The 20,426-nt window shown below is 43.6% G+C and overlaps 1 protein-coding gene across 2 annotated transcripts in view; it reads left to right on the top strand.

The window, feature by feature from the left end:
* The window catches only part of DGKD (diacylglycerol kinase delta), a gene marked incomplete at both ends in the record, with an annotated part of 51,807 nt that extends 32,590 nt beyond the window's left edge, over positions 1–19,217 (top strand). For both annotated transcript variants that reach the window (XM_079540064.1, XM_079540065.1), the window contains 21 exons: positions 362–470; positions 1,246–1,385; positions 2,130–2,214; positions 2,746–2,840; positions 2,940–3,039; positions 3,193–3,466; positions 5,308–5,469; positions 6,231–6,359; positions 7,285–7,381; positions 8,302–8,412; positions 9,381–9,477; positions 10,249–10,356; positions 11,195–11,308; positions 11,663–11,797; positions 14,437–14,588; positions 15,332–15,443; positions 15,608–15,700; positions 16,077–16,196; positions 16,520–16,637; positions 17,884–18,014; positions 19,128–19,217. In XM_079540064.1, coding sequence (XP_079396190.1) covers positions 362–470; positions 1,246–1,385; positions 2,130–2,214; positions 2,746–2,840; positions 2,940–3,039; positions 3,193–3,466; positions 5,308–5,469; positions 6,231–6,359; positions 7,285–7,381; positions 8,302–8,412; positions 9,381–9,477; positions 10,249–10,356; positions 11,195–11,308; positions 11,663–11,797; positions 14,437–14,588; positions 15,332–15,443; positions 15,608–15,700; positions 16,077–16,196; positions 16,520–16,637; positions 17,884–18,014; positions 19,128–19,217 — 2,572 coding nt within the window. The remainder of the gene's footprint in view (positions 1–361; positions 471–1,245; positions 1,386–2,129; positions 2,215–2,745; positions 2,841–2,939; positions 3,040–3,192; positions 3,467–5,307; positions 5,470–6,230; positions 6,360–7,284; positions 7,382–8,301; positions 8,413–9,380; positions 9,478–10,248; positions 10,357–11,194; positions 11,309–11,662; positions 11,798–14,436; positions 14,589–15,331; positions 15,444–15,607; positions 15,701–16,076; positions 16,197–16,519; positions 16,638–17,883; positions 18,015–19,127) is intronic.
* Between the last annotated feature and the right edge of the window lie 1,209 nt (positions 19,218–20,426).

Here is a 20,426-nt window from a genome sequence, read left to right as displayed (position 1 = left end):
TAACTAGTGTTAGGCTGAAAGCAGCAAATGTGCAAAGAGGAATTAATTCAGTGGATAATAGCTATCACATGCCTGTTTCCTCTTCTGTTCAGACAAAAGTGCCTTTGGAAAGAGAGTCTGTCTGGGCCATATTTCTGTAGGGAATAGCCATTGTAAATTGCTTAGCTATATTAGTAATTCCTTATTTATAATCATTTGAATTCATTTGTAATCTGACAGGGGCCTGTATTCATTGCGAAATCAGAGCCTGCTTGAAGTAAATCTGACGTGATTATAACCTAGATCAGAATTATTTAGCATTCCTTTCTGTAGCAGCTGATTGTTCATCTTTCTCGGGTTTTTTTCTTTCCCTTCTCTGCAGTTTACGCCTATTCCAGAAGTTTGACACTTTCCGGATCCTGGTTTGCGGTGGGGATGGAAGTGTTGGCTGGGTTCTCTCCGAAATTGATAGCCTCAATCTTCACAAGCAGGTACCTGCTGCATGACCTTGGTTGGGTGTAAGAAGGAAGTAACAACAGCAGAGGACTTCTGCTGATTGTACAGCTGTAGTTTGTACCTGGGAGTAGTACCTGGGACTGAAGCTGCTGAAAGCTTACTATAACTGTGTATTTGCAGTCATTTTCTGCAAGAAGCAGCACTGGACTAATTGGTTATTCCTATCTACAGTGCTTCTCTACAATTTCCTTGCACAAGGTCCTGTTTAAGAGGGGCTCTGAGTTAGTTCTGCTGCATTGTCAGCAGGAAATTACACTTGGAAAGAGCTGCCATTAGAAAACAGAGATTTCAACTACAGTAGCAATTCTCATCGATTCCCTTTAATTCTCGTGCTGTTTCCAAGCCCTGGGATACCTAGAAATTCCATTGGAGTAGAGATGTCATACAGCATTTAATTCATTTCCATTTTGTCTTGGAGATGGCTATGCTGATTTTACAGAAAAGGCAATGTCGCCACCTGATGGTTAAATTTGTCCATCTGTAGGATGCAGTACCTCTTGTAGCAAGGTGCTCTGAATGGTAGTGGTAATACGCTCCTCGCTCAACTGATAACTTAAAAGCAGAGAGAGCTTTTCCTTATTTGCAAGCTCTTTTGACTGTTTTCTTCATCCGGTTGCTTCCCTTCCCCCTGGGACTAGCTATTTCTCAATAAGCAATCTTTGTAAGGAATCAGTCATGTTACTTCTGGCTGTTTGTGGTTTGTGTTTTTCCATTTGAATATCAATTTTTGTTTCCTTTTCTCTGATGCAGTGCCAGCTGGGAGTGCTGCCACTGGGAACAGGGAATGATCTTGCTCGCGTATTGGGCTGGGGATCTGCTTGTGATGATGATACCCAGCTTCCACAGATCCTGGAAAAGCTGGAGAGGGCGAGTACCAAAATGTTGGACAGGTGAATAATCAATGCTGAGCTGCATCTGTTGGGCTTCTTAGTAATTTCAGTTTGAATTTTCTGTGATAATCTTCGGTCAGCTTTTATCAACAAAAGGTAGTCTTGCTTTCTGTGTCACTGCTGCGGAATTGTAGTAAGGGAAATGGGTGTCCAGAAATTGGCCCGCTTTCCTTTAGGAATGCAAGGTCAATTACAGTGTCTGTACTTTCTTTTCAGTGCAGTTTTCTTACTTGTGAGTGGGACTTTATTTTAGAGTTCCAGAGTTCTTGTCAGTTTAATTTGACGACCTCACATGTGATGTTTCAAACTGTTTTTTTCTTGGGAAATTTGAAGCTATTTATCTTGAGTTTGGCTTTTAAATGAAAGCTGAACACAGAAATGGACACGTTTACCTCTTGATATAGCTTTTATATCTTCTTACATTTTAAACTCCTTGTCTTTAGAACTGTATTTTGGCCTCTAGCATGTTGAATCAAGTCATGCCCATTGAATTGCTGTGAGGAAGGGAAGAAGTAAGGAGAAGGTGCATGTGCAGTGGGATAGTTGTTCATTATTCTATCCCTCTCTCTGCCCTTGGTTCAGACCCTGTGCAGTTTCAGTGCATCCCTGTGACTTCCTTACATCATTCGTGCCCCTAACAAAGTGCTCTTTATCCTGCTTGAGTTTCTAACGAGTTAGATGGTCTGGGTAAAGGAAGAAATCATCTGCCATGTGGTGACATCTATTATGCCTTCTTTTCAACAGGTGGAGCATTATGGTGTATGAAACCAAACTCCCTCGGCAGGCCTCCAGTTCCACAGTCACTGAAGATTTCAGTGAGGATTCGGAGGTACTTTGCAAGATGCAGAAAGGGCAGAGGTCTGGGAGTAATGCCTCGGAATGGACAAGATGAGAGGCAGTGGTTGAGTTCAGATGGATGTCATAGGATGACCTACAGAGATCCTGGGGCTTTAAATCAGTGAAATATTAAAGAGGAGGTTGAAGATAACCAGAGTCAATGGCCATAGTTGGGGAGTGCTTTGGGACAGGAGAGAGGAAATAATAGGCTGCTCTGCTCTCATGACATTATGTTGTTGAAGCTGTGGAAAGCTGCATAGTAGTCACAGGAACGATAATCTACTGTGGATTTAAACAGTGGGCTTTAGAGATGCTGAGAATGCTGATCATTTCTAGGTTCAGAATTAGTTTTTTTCATCAAAACATAGTCTTCAGAGAGTAAATAAGTTCTGGACCACAGAACATTTCCAAGGCAAAAAGAAGCTATCTAGTGATAGGTACTCTCTGGGGAACTGGACATAAACATGGTGTGCTCTGATTTTGGGAGGCAGCACCCCAGTGGCTTGTTTCTGACTGTCACCAGGTGCAGAAGATTCTCTTCTATGAAGACTCTGTTGCTGCTCATTTGTCCAAAATTTTGACTTCTGACCAACATTCAGTGGTCATCTCCTCAGCCAAGTGAGTACTCAAAGGAGAATTATTCTAAATGAAAATTGCGCTGTGAAGATCCCGAAGCAATCCTTGCATGACTGTGTTTTCCTTACCATCTTTGTCTAGGGTGCTTTGTGAGACAGTGAAGGATTTTGTGGCTCGAGTAGGGAAAGCCTATGAGAAGGCAACAGAAAGCTCAGAGGAATCAGAAGTCATGGCCAGGAAGGTAAAATTGAAAAAATGGTTACAGCTTCCTATTCTGACATTGAAAACTGTTGTTTTCGGAGAAATAGGATAGCAGCAGTTCAGCAAGCTCTAAAAGCTTGAGCTATCTAGACCCACTATTAGTCCTGCTTAAAACTTCTTCTTCACCCTGTAGTGCTCTGTCCTGAAGGAGAAGCTGGACTCATTATTGAAGACACTGAATGATGAATCTCAAGCATCTTCATCTCTGCCAAACCCTCCTCCCACCATTGCAGAGGAAACCGAAGATGGTGATGGGTCAGGCAGTGCTTGTGATTCTTCCAGTGACCAGTCAGTGGGCTCATCATGCACTGCACGGCCCCAGATATTTCGCCCCCGGGAACAGCTCATGTTGAGAGCCAACAGCTTGAAAAAAGCCATTCGTCAGATTATAGAGCATGCAGAAAAAGGTAACTTGTTAGGAGTCCTGCTCGTGGCTTATTATGGGCTCTTGAGAGTGTTTCCATTATTCCAAAGGAGAGTAGAGTTCTTTATTAACAACAGCTTTCCTTAGCTGCAGAAGCTGTTTGTTAGCCCTGGCTGTCCTGTTCCATCTCTGCTAAGCCCACCTGTTTGAAACATTGCTTGCTAAATGAGTCTGAAGTTCAAGGTATGTTCTCCCCAAAGGGCTGGTTTAGGAAGTCACTCCCCTCCCACACTCTGCTCATTTGGGTTTCCTGTCTGTCCCCACCCATACCACAACTGTGTCAGTGCAACTGTTTGTGTGGTCTTGCTGTAAAACAGATCTGAAAATACTTGGGAAGAAAAATATTTTAAGTATTTTTACTTGGATTGTTTCAGAAATCTCTTTATAGTACAGCCCAACAAAACAGTGCAGTGGTACAACTGAAAGGGCAATGAACTGTAGCACAAGGCAAGAGAGAATGTAGAAACTTCTAAACTTCTTAAATGAGCTTGCTTACTGGGAAAACATTATAATTTTCCCAGTCTGTAATACAGACCATCTTGTTCCTGTGTTAACTTCCCGGGCAGGTGATCCTCTTCTTCTCGCCTTGGCCCTTATTATGACCCCCACTCACACCCCTGGCTCTAAGTTTCATTTCCTTCAAAAAGCTTCGGTCTCACAGATGTTAGTCATAAACCTGGTGGTTTCACTTAGACCAAAGGAAGTGTTTAACAGCTTCTTATTGAAGATAAAAGCATTGAAGTTGCAGATGTTTGTCCATGTATACCTGAATATGCACTGTAGAGAGCAATTGTGTGGTGAGTTACAAATCTTTGCAGTGTTACTTGGGTTTCCAGCACTGCATCATTGTGTGCAGCCTTGCTGAAGGTGAAGATACATGAAATGATGGAAGTTGAGCAAATAGCCTGCTTCTCTGAAGTAGAGACCTCGGTGCTGCCTCACTTTGCCGCTGCTTACCTTGTGCTGATTTGATGCTTTTTGTAGTTCTTTGTAACCCAATCAGTTTGCTTAATCCAGCAATACTTGTTTGTTTGTTTGCTTATTTATTTGCTCGGCTAGCAGGTTGGATTTCCTGGTGGATAGTTCTCATGATCTGCAAATTCAGCACAAGGTGAGAGAGAGGCTCTGAAAGAAGTGGTGAGCTGGTAGTTCAGCTGTACCTTGTGAGAGGTCACTTGGGAGGAAGCACTGTTGTTCATATTTGATTATTTAAGCAATGTGCTAGCTTTAATTCTTGCCAGTTCTTGGGCAAACTCCAGTTACATTTCAGATGTATTTATTCAACTTGTCCAAACCGTTTCCCTTCTTCCAAGGAATGTGATTTGATTCTTTTGTTTGTATTGTTTTTTACCAAGTTCCTCCTGATTGTATGTGTCTAAGAGACCTTTTCAAGTGACTTGTCTGATTGCCTACTAGAGATTAAGCAAACAGAAAATTCAGTTTGATCGATCATTTAATGTCCCACTGGTTAGAATTTCTGGCAGCATCTGAATGTGAATAAGTGGAAGCTCATCACTTGCAGCACAGTTTGCATCTTCGGAAGCCTGAATTTAAAAAAGGCTTAAAGTTGGATGCTTCTGTTTAGAACCTCATTGCTGAAGCTCTCTGCGGAGAAAGCAAAAGACTAAGCCATGCCAGTTCCAAAAGCTCTCCAGAGCAGAGTTTAGGTGAGGCAGATGATACAGGAACACTGTCTGTTATTCCTATATTTTCATATAAGTAATCCCCACAGTAGGATGGGACTCTAAAGATCTTGTTTCTGTCAGTGGAGATGTGTTCTCTTCCTAGAAACGTTGTAAGCACCTACCTTCTTTTTCTTCATAGCTGTGGATGAACAGAATGCCCAGACTCAGGAGCAAGAGGGCTTCCTCCTTAGTCTCTCAGCCTCTGAAGAGGGCAAGGAGCTAAGGAATGAGGACAAAATCTCCCTGCAGTCGTCACACAGCAGCAGCTATGGATTGTCCAAAGGGAGGAGCCAGAGGAAAGGTACTGCTTCAAGGCTGCTACCATGCAGCTCTCACCTGCAAAGTGCAGTTCTGTTAGTTGTAAGAAGTGAGGGATGTGTTACGTGTATTACCTTCCATATTCTGTTCTCTACTTTTTAACTTCAGATGCTTGGCTTTGCATATTTCTGTGTTCAGCCCTGTGTTCATATGCACCATTTTTTGATATGTTGCTGGTGGTCTAATTTCTTAGCATATGACACCTAGAATTCCAAAATTTTCTTACCACTTAGCAGCAATCTGCATTCTCTTGGCTTCCAGTGCTCAGACAAAAATGGGCTTGAGAATTTTTCGTGTCATCTACCTTATGATTCATCCCTGTAAGCTCCTGCCAGTCCTTTACAGATGACAGGGAACAGAATCCAGTTAGTTTAAATAAGCCTGTTATGTGAATAATTTTAGAGATCCTCAATCGCTCCAAGTTTATTTGGAACTTAACTCAGTATGAACTGGGAGCCAGATATGCTGTCTGTCATGCTGCTGGCACCAACAGATTTTTCTCATCTCTATTTCTAATAATTGCCTGTCACATTTCTGCACCTCTAGTCTGTGAGGTTTTCTGGCTGCATATATGCCTCATCTCTGTCTCTTCATGACAGTTTCTGTGAGTTCTTTTACAGTGGCCAGAGTGTTTTTGTCATTGACTGATTCTTAACCCAACCTCACTGCTCAAGTTGTGCTGTTATGTGCTGGTCTGAATCACATCATGTTTGTCAACAGCCATGTTTATGTTATGTTTTACAGCATCCAAGTCTCCTTGTGAAAGACAAATAAGCAAAGGAAGTTTATCACTGGGCAGTTCTGCATCTCTTCCTCCCCAGACAGGAAACCGGGACAACTTGCCAATGCTGAACACAAAAATCCTCTACCCAAGTGAGTGTAATACCACTGTTCCTTCAAGCAGCCCACTGGAATGTGGGTGACAACAGAGCAGGCTTAAGCCTCTGTATAAAACATGAAATTTTTCTGCCTGATGTCCTTTTGCTGGGCCCACTTGGAAATAAGTCTCTTTGTAGATAACTTTCCACTAGAACAGAGCAGTGGAGGCGTGGAATGATTGTAATAATTTTCAATACAGCTGAGACCTAAACACAGATTTTTTATTAACACTGTGCAGTGGCAGAATGTATGCATCAGTTACAAGGAGGATCTGAGCTCAGAGGGAGCTTGAGAAGGCTGTCAAGGTGCCAGGCAGCTGCGAGAAGTTTCTGGAAAGTGGCAGCCGTGGACTGGAACCAGTGATCTGTGATTTGTGTGCACAAACCCAGCAAAATTCCAGCCTCAGGCATCTTGTGTAGCAGCTTCTGTCCATCACTCTAGTGCTGTCCTCCTACCTCTTCCCCCAGTTACTGGTTCAGACTGGTTCTTCTGGAAGGAAGCTATTTTCTCTCTCTTTGAAAAAGTTAATGTTGGTGTGTTGCCAACAAACAGTTTTAGAAGCCGGAGACAGTAATTCTTGGGTGACAAGGAGAGTAATTTCAGTCTTCCACCTCTCTTGCTCCGTGAAGCAGGGTGTTGCATGTCTCACCTTGAGCAGAATACCTACTGTAGTGAATACACTGCCATTGCCCACTCTCACGTGTCTGTACGATTGTGCTGTTGGCCTCAGGTGACATCGTGTCACCCAGCAGGCAATCCCATAAGATCTTCTTGTGCTGAGCCTTCTGGAGTGGAAGAAAGCACTATTGCTCATTGCTTTCCTCAGTGAGTGACTGGAGGTAACGTTAGTCTGAGACTGAAATGACATATTCTCAATTTATTTACTATTGTGGTTTTCCCACTGCCAATTTTCCTGCAGATATCCGTGCTGGCATGTCCGGGTCTTTGCCTGGGAGTTCTGTCATCAGCCGCTTGTTGATCCATGCTGATCCCTTCAACTCTGAGCCTGAAAATCTGTGAGTATGCCCTATTGAAGTCACTGGGCATTTCCAAATGAACATCAGCATCGTGCTGGCAAGTAGAGTTATTCGGAGACCTAAAGAACGGACTGCAGCAACTCAGAGTTACGTAGATGAAATCATATGCTGGTGCCAGTGAAGGTCTTCTTATGTAGTTACTGTACATGCAGTGACAGACTCACAGTGGAAGACTTTAGGTTTTAGGTGAGAGAGTGAAATCCAAATCAGTTTTTTTCCCATCACTCAGAGATTACTCCAGCTTTCAGTGAGCAGGCAGGAAGTTGTGTGGCAGTCAGCACCGTGGAGGTCAAAAAAGCTTGTGGACAGGGCACAGTAGGGCAAACAGGTAGAAAATGTGATGTGAACTCTTTCTCAAATTGTTTCTGCTGAATTATTTAACAGAAAAATTCAGTTAATGCATATTTAATGTGGTTGATTTTTTTTCCTCATGGGATTCAGTGTCCCTGCAATTAGGTTACTTCTGACTTTATTTGTCAGGCTGTAGTTAACACCTAATATATACATACTTTAGCGATTAGCATTGCAAATGTTTTGTGTGCCTTTTTCTCAATTCCAGTGACCAGGCATGTAGCTTTTTATAACTCAGATGTAGACTTTGGAGCATGTTTTTGGTGGTGAGGGGAGAATTCCTTCACAAATCTTATGGCTGTGAAGTACTCAAGTCAGAGGCTGCAGACTGGGGACCTCTGCTCAGTTGCCCATTTTGTGCTTTTAAGTTTTAGGCACTTCCCAGCAGTGCTCATCTGGCATGTTGGCATACAACCTTCTTGTTCTCCCCCTTTTTATACAAGGGAATTATTAGATGGACAAGTGGGACATGAGAGATGTATCCCACATGGCATATAGACTTAGGAGTGAGAGTTTTGGGGTTGTTTTTTGTTTTTCTTATTTGACAGTGAATGTTACACAGAGAAGTGTGTGATGAATAACTACTTTGGGATTGGACTGGATGCAAAGATTTCTTTGGACTTCAACAACAAACGTGACGAGCACCCAGAGAAGTGCAGGTGGGTTTGATATTGACTGACTTAGTGCCAGAAGTGGCTGAAATCAGTTTATGTTCTCATATGTGCTTTTGAAGCTAGTTGTCTGGAAATATGCTGAATAGATACATCATCAGTCTCATCTGTGTGATCTTCTATTTTGAAGGTTAGGAAGAAGGCTTGAAATCATGATGGAGGAGATGATTCTCCTAATTTATTACTGATTCGTTATGCTGTTGTGGATCTTTGAGTAGCTACTTCAGTGTGGCTTCAGTGCTTTGGTTCTATTTACTTTGTAAGCTCACACACAGATTTTTCTCCTGGACTTACTATTTAGCTCAGATAAGAACACATCTCAGCTTTAAGTGCTACTGAGGCTGAATTTGGCCTTCATACTAAATTAATACAAATAACCACTGTATCAGTTGCAGGCTTTGGCCCTTTAAATACCTGGGCAAGAAGATGATTTGTATAGCATGGGGTTGATACATTTTCTTGACATGAGCTAATGTTGCAAAATACTGTTGATGTCCTGGTGTATGAGACTGACCCCTTCTGTGCTGTGGGAATCTCTTTTTGTGTCTGGTAACATATGTTGCTCAGTTATCCCAAGTTTCTACATCACTGGAACAGGCTGCCCAGGGAGGTGGGGGAGTCTCCTTCTCTGGAGATGTTCAAGACTTGCCTGGATGTCTACTTGTGTGACCTGCTGTAGGGAACCTGCTTTGGCAGGGGGGTTGGACTCGATCTCTGGAGGTCCCTTCCAGCCCCTACAATTCTGTCATTCTGTGATTCTATGACACTTTTTTTCAAGGTGAATATTTTCTTAATGTAAGTGATGGTAATTTTGAGTGTTTGACCCTTTTAGAAGCAAAGCTCATTAGTATTTTAGGGTGTAGGAGGTGCCATTTCAAACTGTGTGGATGCTTTTGCCTCTGAGTGAAAAAGTGAATGGCACTCCTGACCCTTTCTCTTTTGTTTTGCTCCCTTAGAAGTCGTACTAAAAACATGATGTGGTATGGAGTATTGGGGACCAAGGAGCTGCTACACAGAACGTATAAAAACCTGGAGCAGAAAGTGTTGCTGGAGGTGAGGAATTAGCATGTCCTTCTGGTGCTAAAACTGGAATGTCTAATTGCATCTCCTTCTTCAGATCCTTTGATTTTGGGATTTTTGGCATGGTGTTTCTTCTTGCTGACTAGGATGTTTCCCTTGCCTGCTCGATGCCATGTACTTGCTGTATCTTTGTGGCAGCTGGAAGTGGTTTTTTCCTAGTTCTGGAAAATAACTTGTATTCTCAGCCCATTCTAAGAAGCGTCATCATGTTGGAAAGCAGTAGCCATCTCCATCTCCATGTTAAGCATGGGTGGGATTGTTAGATGTGATGTCTCATGTGAAGACAGCATTTTAGATGGTGTGAAGGAGAGCTTTTAATTTAACTATGCTTATAAGGCAGATCAAACAAGAAAAATAATTATTCCTGTATTGCCCACCCGCAGCATAAATGACTGTAACAGGGAGAATCTCATCTGAGCAGACTGATTGGTCATTCAGAAGTTTTATTCCCCTTTCTGGAATAGACTAAGAGGCTCTGCCAAGCCTCTCAGGTGTTCCTTTTGCCTGCCTGGGGTAAAGAAGCAACAGTCTCTCTCTACAGCCTACCTCTGCCGAATGAGAGGTGGTTTGTGAAACATGAATGAATGTGTTCTTTTACTCTGTTAGATGGAAGAATAAGCTGAAGAAGCCTGAATTAATTTATTGCTTAGCTGTTCCATACAGGCTGTTCTTAGAATATATGCTGTGGCAAAAGAAGTTCTTTGCTGCTGTGCTGAGAGTAATGATGCCTTCTTTTCTGTGCAGTGCGATGGGAGGCCAATCCCTTTGCCCAGCCTCCAGGGAATTGCTGTACTCAACATTCCCAGCTATGCAGGAGGCACCAATTTCTGGGGTGGAACCAAGGAAGATGATGTGAGTATTCTCTTAAGATATCTCAGGAAATGTTTGAAATTGATGTTGCTTCTGGAGTCATGGCTCCAGGACAGAGCTGAGAACAGAGCTTTGAAGAAGAGGACAAGGAGCATGTCTGCCTGTATTTCTTTTGTGAGTTGGCTAGAATACTGAAAAGTCAACATTCAGCAGCTTTGCACCCAAGCAAATTTGTAGTGATTCAGAAAGAAACCAGATGCTGTCCTGAGCACTTCACTTCCAAGAAGTGTGCAAAATTTTACTAAGAAGGTGGTGAAACAATGAAGCAGGTTGCCCAGAGAAGCTGTGGGTGCCCCATCCCTGGAGGTGTTCGTGACCAGGCTGGGTGCTGCCCTGGGCAGCCTGATCTAGTGAGGGGAAACCCTTCCCATGGCAGAGTTTGGAAATGGATGGGCTTTAAGGTCGCTTACAGAATGGCTTGGGTTGAGATTTAATGAAATTGAACTTCTGCCTTCAGTCTGCATGAGAAGTGAAGCCCCTTGAAGGCAAAGGGAGCTGGATCCAGTCAGAAACATTGTATTATTTGAAATGAAAGAAGTGCCTATTCTCATAAGAATAATTATTCCCTTATGGATACAGTCTTTGTGTTAGAATTATGCTTTCACTGCCATTGGAAGCACAATGGAAATATTGAGGCTCTTTTTATCTTTTTGGTATCGCTGCAAATCTTCACCTTCTGTCCTCATTGTTGATTCTGTGCAGATTAAATAGTACAACTGAAAAACTAAGCCCTAACTCTGTACCAACAGGGGAAAAAAAGGAAAATCTCTCTAACAAAGCTGTGTGTCAATTGAATTCTCCCTCCCTTGTGTTTGACCAGACATTTACAGCCCCCTCCTTCGATGACAAGATTTTGGAGGTGGTAGCCGTGTTTGGTAGCATGCAGATGGCAGTGTCACGAGTGATAAACCTACAGCATCATCGGATTGCACAGGTATCAGCTGCTTTTATAAGCTCTTCTTGCCATCTCCACCTCCAGCCAAGTGATGTTTTTGCCAGTTTCATTCTGTAGAGCTTTCCTTCCTGTTCTCTCTTGCCCATGAAAGAAGACCCATTGGGGTTGAGAAGGTGCATATCCAGGGGCAGTGTGGTTATGGAGTTTTATTCTGGTGTTCGTTGTGAGAGGAGTTAGATGGGCATTTCTAAATACAGGTGGTCCAAAGATAGAGCAAATAATGTCTGTGTGATCTAGCAGAAGCAAAGCTACTGTACCTAAGGAGGTGTTTTGGAATGAGTGTCTCATGCTTGTGGAAAAGCAGTGTTTCTGTATTGCAATCATTTCTTGCAGTGTCGAACTGTGAAGATAGCCATCCTGGGAGAAGAGGGAGTTCCTGTCCAAGTGGATGGAGAAGCCTGGATCCAGCCTCCAGGTTACATCTGGATTGTTCATAAGAACAGGGCACAAACCCTGACCCGAGACAGGGTAAGAGCTGCCTTGGATGCATTGTACAGCGCCCTCACCTGTTCTGATATCACATGTTCCTGCAGTGTGTCAGTGGCCACACATGAAAGCTTATCTTGGTGGATGCAAGTAGTAAGACTTTCTGGAAAGAATATGATTGGGCTTGCATTCACTACTTGGGGAACCGTATAGGTAAAGCTTTGGCAAGTTTATTTTGCATCATTTTTCTAGATGCCCTGTGACACAAGATTTCTTAACATGCTGTTTGTCCCACAGGATTCCTGACCAGCTGAGTGCTAGACTAGCCAGTACACTGGCTAGATTCAACTGTTCAATATTTTGATTTCTCATTATTGTTCAGTATGTGACTTAAACCTCCTTTGCCAAGAAAAGTGTGTCTCATGCCTGGTTCAGCAGCATGTGTCCATCTAATTTCTTAAGTTTTAAATATACCTAATGAGTACTAGCACGTAAGGAAAGTCTTCTTGTTATTTTAAAGTATTACTAAATGGTGGGAAGCTAAGGGAGAAGATAAAGGAATTGCTATAGTGAGATAGTTCTGTAATCGTCCATTGATAAGCAGTTTTGTTGGCAGAAGTTCTTAATAGCTACCAGCATAGCATGCTTTGAGAGCAAACTGAAGTCCTCTGCAAAGGGCACACCTGTTGAAAAACAGGAAAAGAGAGAACAACTAAGAACAGAAAAAAAGGGAAAGCAGCCTGATACGGACCAGGGACATTCCCTGTCAAGAAGTTGCAAGTATGATAGTGTGAAAAGAAAGGAAGGTAGGCCTGCAAGGTCCCTGTCGTGGTAGGACAGGGAAATAACCAACCCCCCCTTTAGCTGGGAGGGAGCAGTGGATATTGGCAGATGTTAGGGTGGAAGAGACAGAAATATGTGCACAGAGTTCCCTGGGGGGATGGAGAGCTTCTGCAATGTCTCATTTTTGAGAGGAAGAGTAAGATAGAATAGAATCAAGTGGAACAGGATTCCTGCTGAAAAGATGGGAGAGGGAAAAGGAAAGGCAGCCTATATGTGGGTCCTGGTGGGAAAGGAGAAGGAAGCACAAAAGGCAGATGGGACACACGTGTCCCTAGAGTGTTCTGTGTGTATTGGCCTAGCTGAAGTTACTGTTGTGCCACCCCACTTCTCCCTGCCTGCAAATCAGGTTCTGCAGATATGGAGTTGCCAATGATCAACAAGTTTCAGTATTGCAGAGCAACATTCAACTCTTACATTGACCACAGGCTTGTCCTTATTTCTCCTGCTGTCCTTGTGATTGTCACTGCACATCCTTCCCTTTATGACACAAAATCAGTCTGTCCTGTGAAGTAGATGAGGTGGGGTCCTGTTTTTGAGTGTGCAACATCATACCTCTGGTAGCATTTTTCAAATATGGTATGTTGGGGATGTTTAGTTTCTTCTGCACTGAAGTTGGAAAAACTCACATTACCTCATGGCCTTATTTAAACCACTGAAGAGACATCATCAAGACTGAGATCAGCAGATAGCTTCTACAGAGCTGACAAAGCTTGTTTTTATCTTGTGTGAGAAGCAGCAGGGGAAGGCAGTGCTTTACCTCAGGACTTCATAGGTATTTGCAAATGCAGGAAAATGATGTGTCCCCAGGGCAATTGTGTTCTGTTAGACACTGGATCTTCTGCTCCATCCATCTCCTCCCTCCTTAGCCCTGTGCCCCTGACCTAGTTTGTGCTCATCTCACTTGAATTTCCAGACCGGGATCCGTGACTACCATTTTCTTTTCCCTTCCCCTCTACCCATTACACTCATTCTCCTTTTCTTTTCTGGCTCCACAAATTTCTGTTTTTTTTTCCCCTGTGAATGGTGTGCACCCAATGCTTGTTACCCCCTCTTCTCTGAATTCTTCCTGTTTTAGTCATCCCCTTCATGGTCCCTTCCTTTGTCTGACCTTCCCTGTTCTGATTTCATGTTGCTCCCTGATCCATCTCTCCTTGCCAGGAGATTCTATGCATCAGTTCTTGTTCTCACTGTATCCAGTTTAGACCCTGCATTGGATCTGTTTTGCTTCTGCTCCCTCAGCACTAGCTGACGGCAGCAGAAATGTTGGTAAGGCTGCAAGTAGGACAGGCCCTAGCTCTGTGTTCAGCTGCTAGTCCTGCCCTTACTGCAGAAGTTCAGTTTACTTCCAGATAAGGAAAAGTCTTGAACATTTTTAATTTTCAGCTCTGAGATGTAACTCGAACAGAGATGTGCGATAATTCTGCTGCTCCCTCCTTCCCCCAAAACTTGTAATTTGTCCAACTTTATGGATTTTTGCTGAATAACAGAAGACACTGTCTTGGGGACACGTGTCAAAAGTCAGATTCCTGCTGCAAAGTGTAGAGACAGTATAGATACTCAAAGCAAAGACACTGGGGAATTGGGGTCTGGCACGCAGAAGTGAACTAACAATTTACTAAAGTAAGACTTAAATAGAAACTAAGCCAAGGCGAGGGAGTGACATGGAAAATTTCAGCTCAAACTGCTAAAGTTAGCAAAGTTACCAACAGCTGAACAGCAGAAGTTGACTATACCAAACATGCATGTTTTACAGACATTGGCCACTTAAAACCCTCATGTTTCATAAGAGATTTATCTTACAGTATCTTATAGTTTGCTTGCTGTGGCCTTTTTTTTAGGCATTTGAGAGCACCCTGAAGTCCTGGGAGGACAAACAGAAGTGTGAGTTGTCCCGACCGTCCTCTTTCTCTTTGCAACCAGAAATCATGTCTGAAGAAGAATCCACCCAGATCAACCAGTTTGGTCAAACTGCAGGTGCTCTGATCCACAGGTGAGGCTCAATTTGCTTTTGGTGAATAAAGCTGTTCTCTGGTGCCTGCTGTTCTTGTCCTACATTTCTGTTCACTTTTATCTTCTACCATGCTAATCCCTGTTGCCGGGAGTTGCGTTTTCATTATGCACTATGCCAGCTGCACAAGGACTGAAGTTGAATAGATTTTCTCAAGTCACTCTGAATAAAGTATGTTACTTTTATGAGCAAAAAGGGATCACTGAATTTTGAAACAACCCAATGGCTTTGATTGTCAGTGGCTGTTATCAGAAGTGAAACAAAGTCCTCTCTAGGAGCTCCTGTAGCAAGTTGGTTTCATGTAGCCCTGATGCCCAGCCTCAGGAAGATGTCACTTTATACTCATCCATTACTCAGATATTCTGCCTCTTGGTCTGGGCTTTTGAGGGAAAATGCCCAGAGTCATACCAAGGAAATGTCCATTAAACTGCTGCATGTGCAGCTGCCTTTTAAATCACTGCAGTCACATTAAAATATCTTGGTTGCATTTCGGTCTGATTTCAACTCATGCACAGAATTGAATGTGTTGTCTGGAGTTGTGTGTGTGAAATCTGCCTTTCTTTGCCTTTACATGCTCACCACAGAGGGGAGAACAGCCCTGCTTTGTCAGAGAAGACTGTGCCTCTCTGTACCTGTCAGTCTGATGTGTAGTAGAGGAGATACTGGGTCAGAAAAGATCTCTTGCTTTGAGCATATGCTGATGCAATCTGTAATTCTCTCTTTAGCATTCGGGAAATAGCCCAATCCTATCAGGACATGGAACAGGAGCTTGCCCATGCTGTCAATGCCAGCTCCAAGTCAATGGACAAAGTCTACGCTAAATCCAAGTCTACAGAGGTACTTCACTCCCTTGGCATCTTTCTTTTGGTTCTTGTTCTGTAGCACTTGGTATCCCTTTCTGATTGACCAAAAGTAGGCCTTGCTTCTCTAAGGCTTCTTCCTTTTGACTGCTCAGACCTCTACATTTCCAGGCTTAATTGCATGTGAATTGTTTCCTACAGGGTCTGAACTGCAGCCTTGTTGTAGAGATGGTGAATAATGTCAAAGCCCTGCATAATGAGACGGAACTACTGCTGGCAGGCAAGATGGCACTGGTAAGAAGCACAGAACAGGAGTGAAGCGGCCTCTCACTTCCTCTCCTCTCCTGCTATGGCCTTGGCAGCAACACAGTATTGGTCGTGGTCATCTTTGTCTTTGTAGCAAGTCAATTAAAATGTTGTCATACAGGAATTGGAATGGTGTTGCTGGAATGAGTTGCTAGATACGATGAGTGGTCAGGCTAGTTTGCTCAGTTTGGAGCTCAGAAAAGATGCAAATCATTAACTGGGCAGTGTCTGAGTGGGGTGGCTGCTGTGCATGTCCTTCTAAAATGAGGAACTGCCCTGTCAGCTAGGAATTTCAAGGCAAGGACATGACTGTATGTTCCACTGTATGGCTTTTAACTCTACTTTGCTTCTATTTCTGATCCAGCAATTAGATCCTCCCCAAAAGGAGCAGCTCCAAGCAGCCCTGGCAGACATGGACCTCCAGTTGAGGAAACTGGCATACATCCCTTGGCTGTGGCAGCTTATGGAGCCCTGTGATGAGGAGGTGAGGAGGACCACAGCTGTATTTTCTTAGCTGTTTTTCACTACTTGGTTGTGTTTGACTTCCTGTGAATCTATGACTGATGTGAGAAAAAGCTATTGAGAAGGAAAGTTGACTCCCTAAGACTAAGGAGAGTAATTTCCTGCTAATGTCCCTAGACTGACTTGGGATCAGCTTTCTCCATTTCCTTCCCTGCCTTGGTGAGAATGAGTTGAGAACTTTTTTCCTCTTTTGCGAGGTCATTGACCTAAGTTTGACAGTTCTTGTTTTTGATCTTTTCCAGTGAACTTACGTATGTTTTCCTCATTCTCTCTCTGTTCCTATAGAATCAGATGCTGGATTATTCTAAACGCAGCCGCAGCGGCAAATTCCGACTAGTGACCAAGTTTAAAAAAGAGAAGAATAACAAAAATAAGGAAACACATAGTAGCATGGGATTGCCGGGTACCAAGTCTGCTCATGTGTTGTCTCTCCCTTTGTCATACCAGTGTGGTCACAATACTTCACATTCTCTCTCTGTTTCTTCTCATGTTTTCTCTCTCTTCTGTTTCACTTGCCTCTGCCTTTTCTTGGAAGGGAATCTTTCTGACATGGCAAAGTAGTTTGTTGCTGTGTTCTGAGTCGTGATCCCTCAGTACTAAGCAGATATTTCTGAGCTGAAACAGGAGGTACCCTCTGAAGAGTTCTGCCTACATCTGGCCATTTTCTGGGATATTTTTAAGGAGCTCAGTGAAGAGAATTTGAGGATTCTGGCATTTTAGGTATCAAAACGACTGTGGGGCCCAAGTCCGCATAACTCCAGTCTTTTCACTACTGATTCTCTGTGATACGGTTAATGATGTGACTCACTTTCAAGACTTTAATCAGGTTTCATGTCTAAATGGCTGGGAATCAGCATCACCAGGTGCACCCTGACCTTTAATCCTACTGGTCAGTAGATGAATGCTGGCCATGAATCAACAAAATGTCAATCAGAACACTTTCTCTCCAATTGGGCTACTTGATTTTTGGTTTATATGCTACTTATGAAGACCTCCTCCTAAAATTCAGACGTACTATCTGTTCTGTGGGTTCCTGGGTCCTTTCCTCTGTCATGGAATTATGGGTACAGTCTCCTGTCTAGCATGCTGGTGCTCATTCATTGCCTCTCAGAAACTGGGAATGTTTTTCTTCTCTTATTTAGAGGCTGTGTAAGAAGGTGGAAGACCAACCTTTTCCTCACACTTTAGGTAGTGGGGTTGCTGTTTTGTTTACTGAACACAAGCGTTCATACACAGAAGCAATACATAATAGCAAGCTAGCTCTTGCTTGATTCTTGATACTATTTTATGACCATTTTGCAAGCACAGGGATATCAGTGAATTTACTCTTAAGCACGGGGGTAAATTAAAAAAAAAAAAAGAAGAAGAAAAAAAGGATATTCAGTGCTATATCAAAACAAACACCCACCTTGTCCTGGCTTTACTGCACCTATAGCCTCTACTTAAGAGAAGAACTCTGATCTTACTCTACCCTACCTCCTGTGTTTGAGGCTGTAGGTTGTGCTGCGGATTCTTTCCCTCCCTTTGTTCTGAGGCTGTGGTGTACTGCTTGCTGTCCTCTGGCACTGAGTGCTGATGGTGTCCTCACTTCTCACTTTCTTCTGGGATTCTGGGTACTCAATGCACTCCTGCTTTTCCATCTCTGACAGTTCACCTCTGGGGAACGGAGGAGGTTGCGGCTTGGCTTGAGCATCTCAGTCTTTGTGAGTATAAGGATATCTTCATCCGGCATGACGTCCGGGGCTCTGAGCTCCTGCACCTCGAACGGAGGGACCTCAAGGTACTTTCATGATTGGCTCACCAGAAATAGCCAGCTCCACCTGCATGACCTTCTGTGCTGAATGTGCTTGGAAACGGTCTGCCCTCTGGTTACTCCGTGTGTCTTGGCAAGATGAATGGCTTCATTGCAGCCTCGTTTGATTGTCTTGCCGTTTCGGATCGTCTGATATTGAATAGCAGAGGGGTAGGAGGGCAAGCTGAGAGACCAGCTGTGTAACTCTCCACAGCTTCCTGGAGATGGAAAACAGTCCAGCACACAGATTGCAAAAAGCATTCTGGAGAGGTTAAGTTTTCAACTTCTCAGCTGCTGAACCATCTTTGCAGAATACATTTTGATTGGGAAAACTTGGGTCTTGTGTTATAGTCACTGGACAGATAGGACATTGCACTTCCTTAAAAGAAGAATACTGCTAGATGGAGAGAACCTCCTAGAAATAGTACTTAGTAAGGATATTGCACAGCTTTTCTTCTCATTGAGACACGCTTTCACCACAGAGGAAGATAGAAAGTGGTGGTTCTTTGCATGTATGAAATAATTTTGTCATCATTCTGGTGTCTTGCATGTGGCAGAAATATATTTTGACCTAGAGTAGTGGCATGGCATTAGTTGAGTGACCTTTAGATCTTCGTTTGTGCTTTTGACCAGCTTTCTGTTCCAGGTTTGGCCCTAATTTGTGTAGCTGATCCCTCTGCATGCCATCCAGCTACAGCTGTGCTTTGTTGAGTAGTGCCCAAGTGCTCACACATTTTTTGGTGTGACCATTCATCCCTTGGTTCTTCCTGCATGTGTTTGGCTACCAGCTTAGGTGCTTGAGATCTGTGTGGCTTTCTTTTCTCAGGCTTTGGCTTTCAGCAATCAGAACAATTTGCATTTCTGGCTAATGGTCTGCTAATGGTTGTTTCTCTCCGTTGCTCTGTGACTGCTCATTACCCTGTTGTGCTCTGATAGCTTTTTGAAACCTGGTTTGAGGTTCTGTGTGCAACCATCAGGTTTGTAACCTTTCTGGTTGGTTTCCTCCTCTCCGTAACTGGCTGACTAGTTTCTAACTGCTGCTCGGTGCCCTGGTATCTTTCCCCCTTTTCTCCACAGGTAAGCTTTTCTCTTGTCTTTCAGGACCTGGGTGTGACCAAAGTGGGTCACATGAAGAGGATACTGCACGGGATCAAGGAGCTGAGCCGGAGTACTCCTGCCAGCGAGGTTTAGCCTCTGTTTTCACAGCCTGTGTCTACCATTCCCCCTAACTGCACAGCAGTCACCTCACAGAGCAGATGTGCTCCCAACTGTCTCCACTGAACAGCCAAGTTGCAACTGTTCAGAGCTCATATCAACCAAGCATGGTGCTACCTTTCTTTCCTGTGGGGTACAGCTGCATCCAATCAAGAGGCACCTTACCTGCATTCAGGCAGAGCCTCCTGGGAGAGAACTTGATTTCTGTTGGAAGAACTGTGTCCTCCAGTGTGGGAAGTTCTGGTTCCAGTGACAGTGACAGTGCAGGACTCCTGAGAATTGCAACACAGCTACCTTTACTGGATAATTTCATCACAGTACAGTTATTCAGGGCAAAAGATACATTGGCCAGTCTTAGTTCAGAAGCGTCTGACAGTCTTTTTGAACTGAAAACTTGCCTGCTCATTTGTGTGTCATATCTGTAGCTTGGAACATTTAAGTGGAACAAAGCCTTGTCCTTGTCTTACTGATCCCTTTTTAACACACCTGTAGTTGCATGTGATTTGTGTCAGAAATTCCAAGCCAGTGCAGACCTCTCCTTGCTGATGAATACCTAGTGATCCTCACTCACGTATCCCTCGCAACTAACAATGCACGTGGTTAGAGCAGCTGCACCAATGTGTGGTCTGCTGCTGGGCCTGCCTCTCTGCTCTCAGCCAGTCAAATGGTACAACGTTGAGGTTTTCAGGCATCACAAACAAGTGTTTGGAAGTTACTGATGCTAAGAAAAGACAGTTCTCCAGAGCTGAAAGATTACGAGAAGTCAGCTCTGACTGCATTCGTCTTCAGGAGACAGAGGAAAGGGAGAAGAACACCATCTAGCTGTTTGGGCCGTGCAAGGAGTGTAATGGAATGAAGTGAGATGGGGAACAAATTCCTCCACTTCAGTTTGGGGAACAGCATGACTGGCAGCAGCCAGGAGTGTCTTGCTGTCCATTTGGTGCCACTGTGATGGCTGCAGACAGCAAAGCTCTTGCTTTACTTCTACTTGTATTTGCAGAAGAATGTCACAAAAGATGCAGTCTATCTGTAGATTGGCCATTTTCCCATCTGTCTTGGTGGAAAAGCTGCTAGAACCTTGCTTCTTTCTCTTGCTGCCTTGCTCCTTCACTCCAAGTTGGATACCAAAAGATTAGGGTGGCTCAGTCCTCCTGGGTTGTATCCCCATGGGAGCAATCATGCTAT

The sequence above is a fragment of the Tetrao urogallus genome (genome assembly GCF_951394365.1).
Source record: "Tetrao urogallus genome assembly, chromosome: 9".
Lineage (NCBI taxonomy): Eukaryota > Metazoa > Chordata > Aves > Galliformes > Phasianidae > Tetrao > Tetrao urogallus.
Note: the sequence above shows the minus strand (reverse complement) of the source record. Positions and strands in the feature narration are given on the sequence as shown.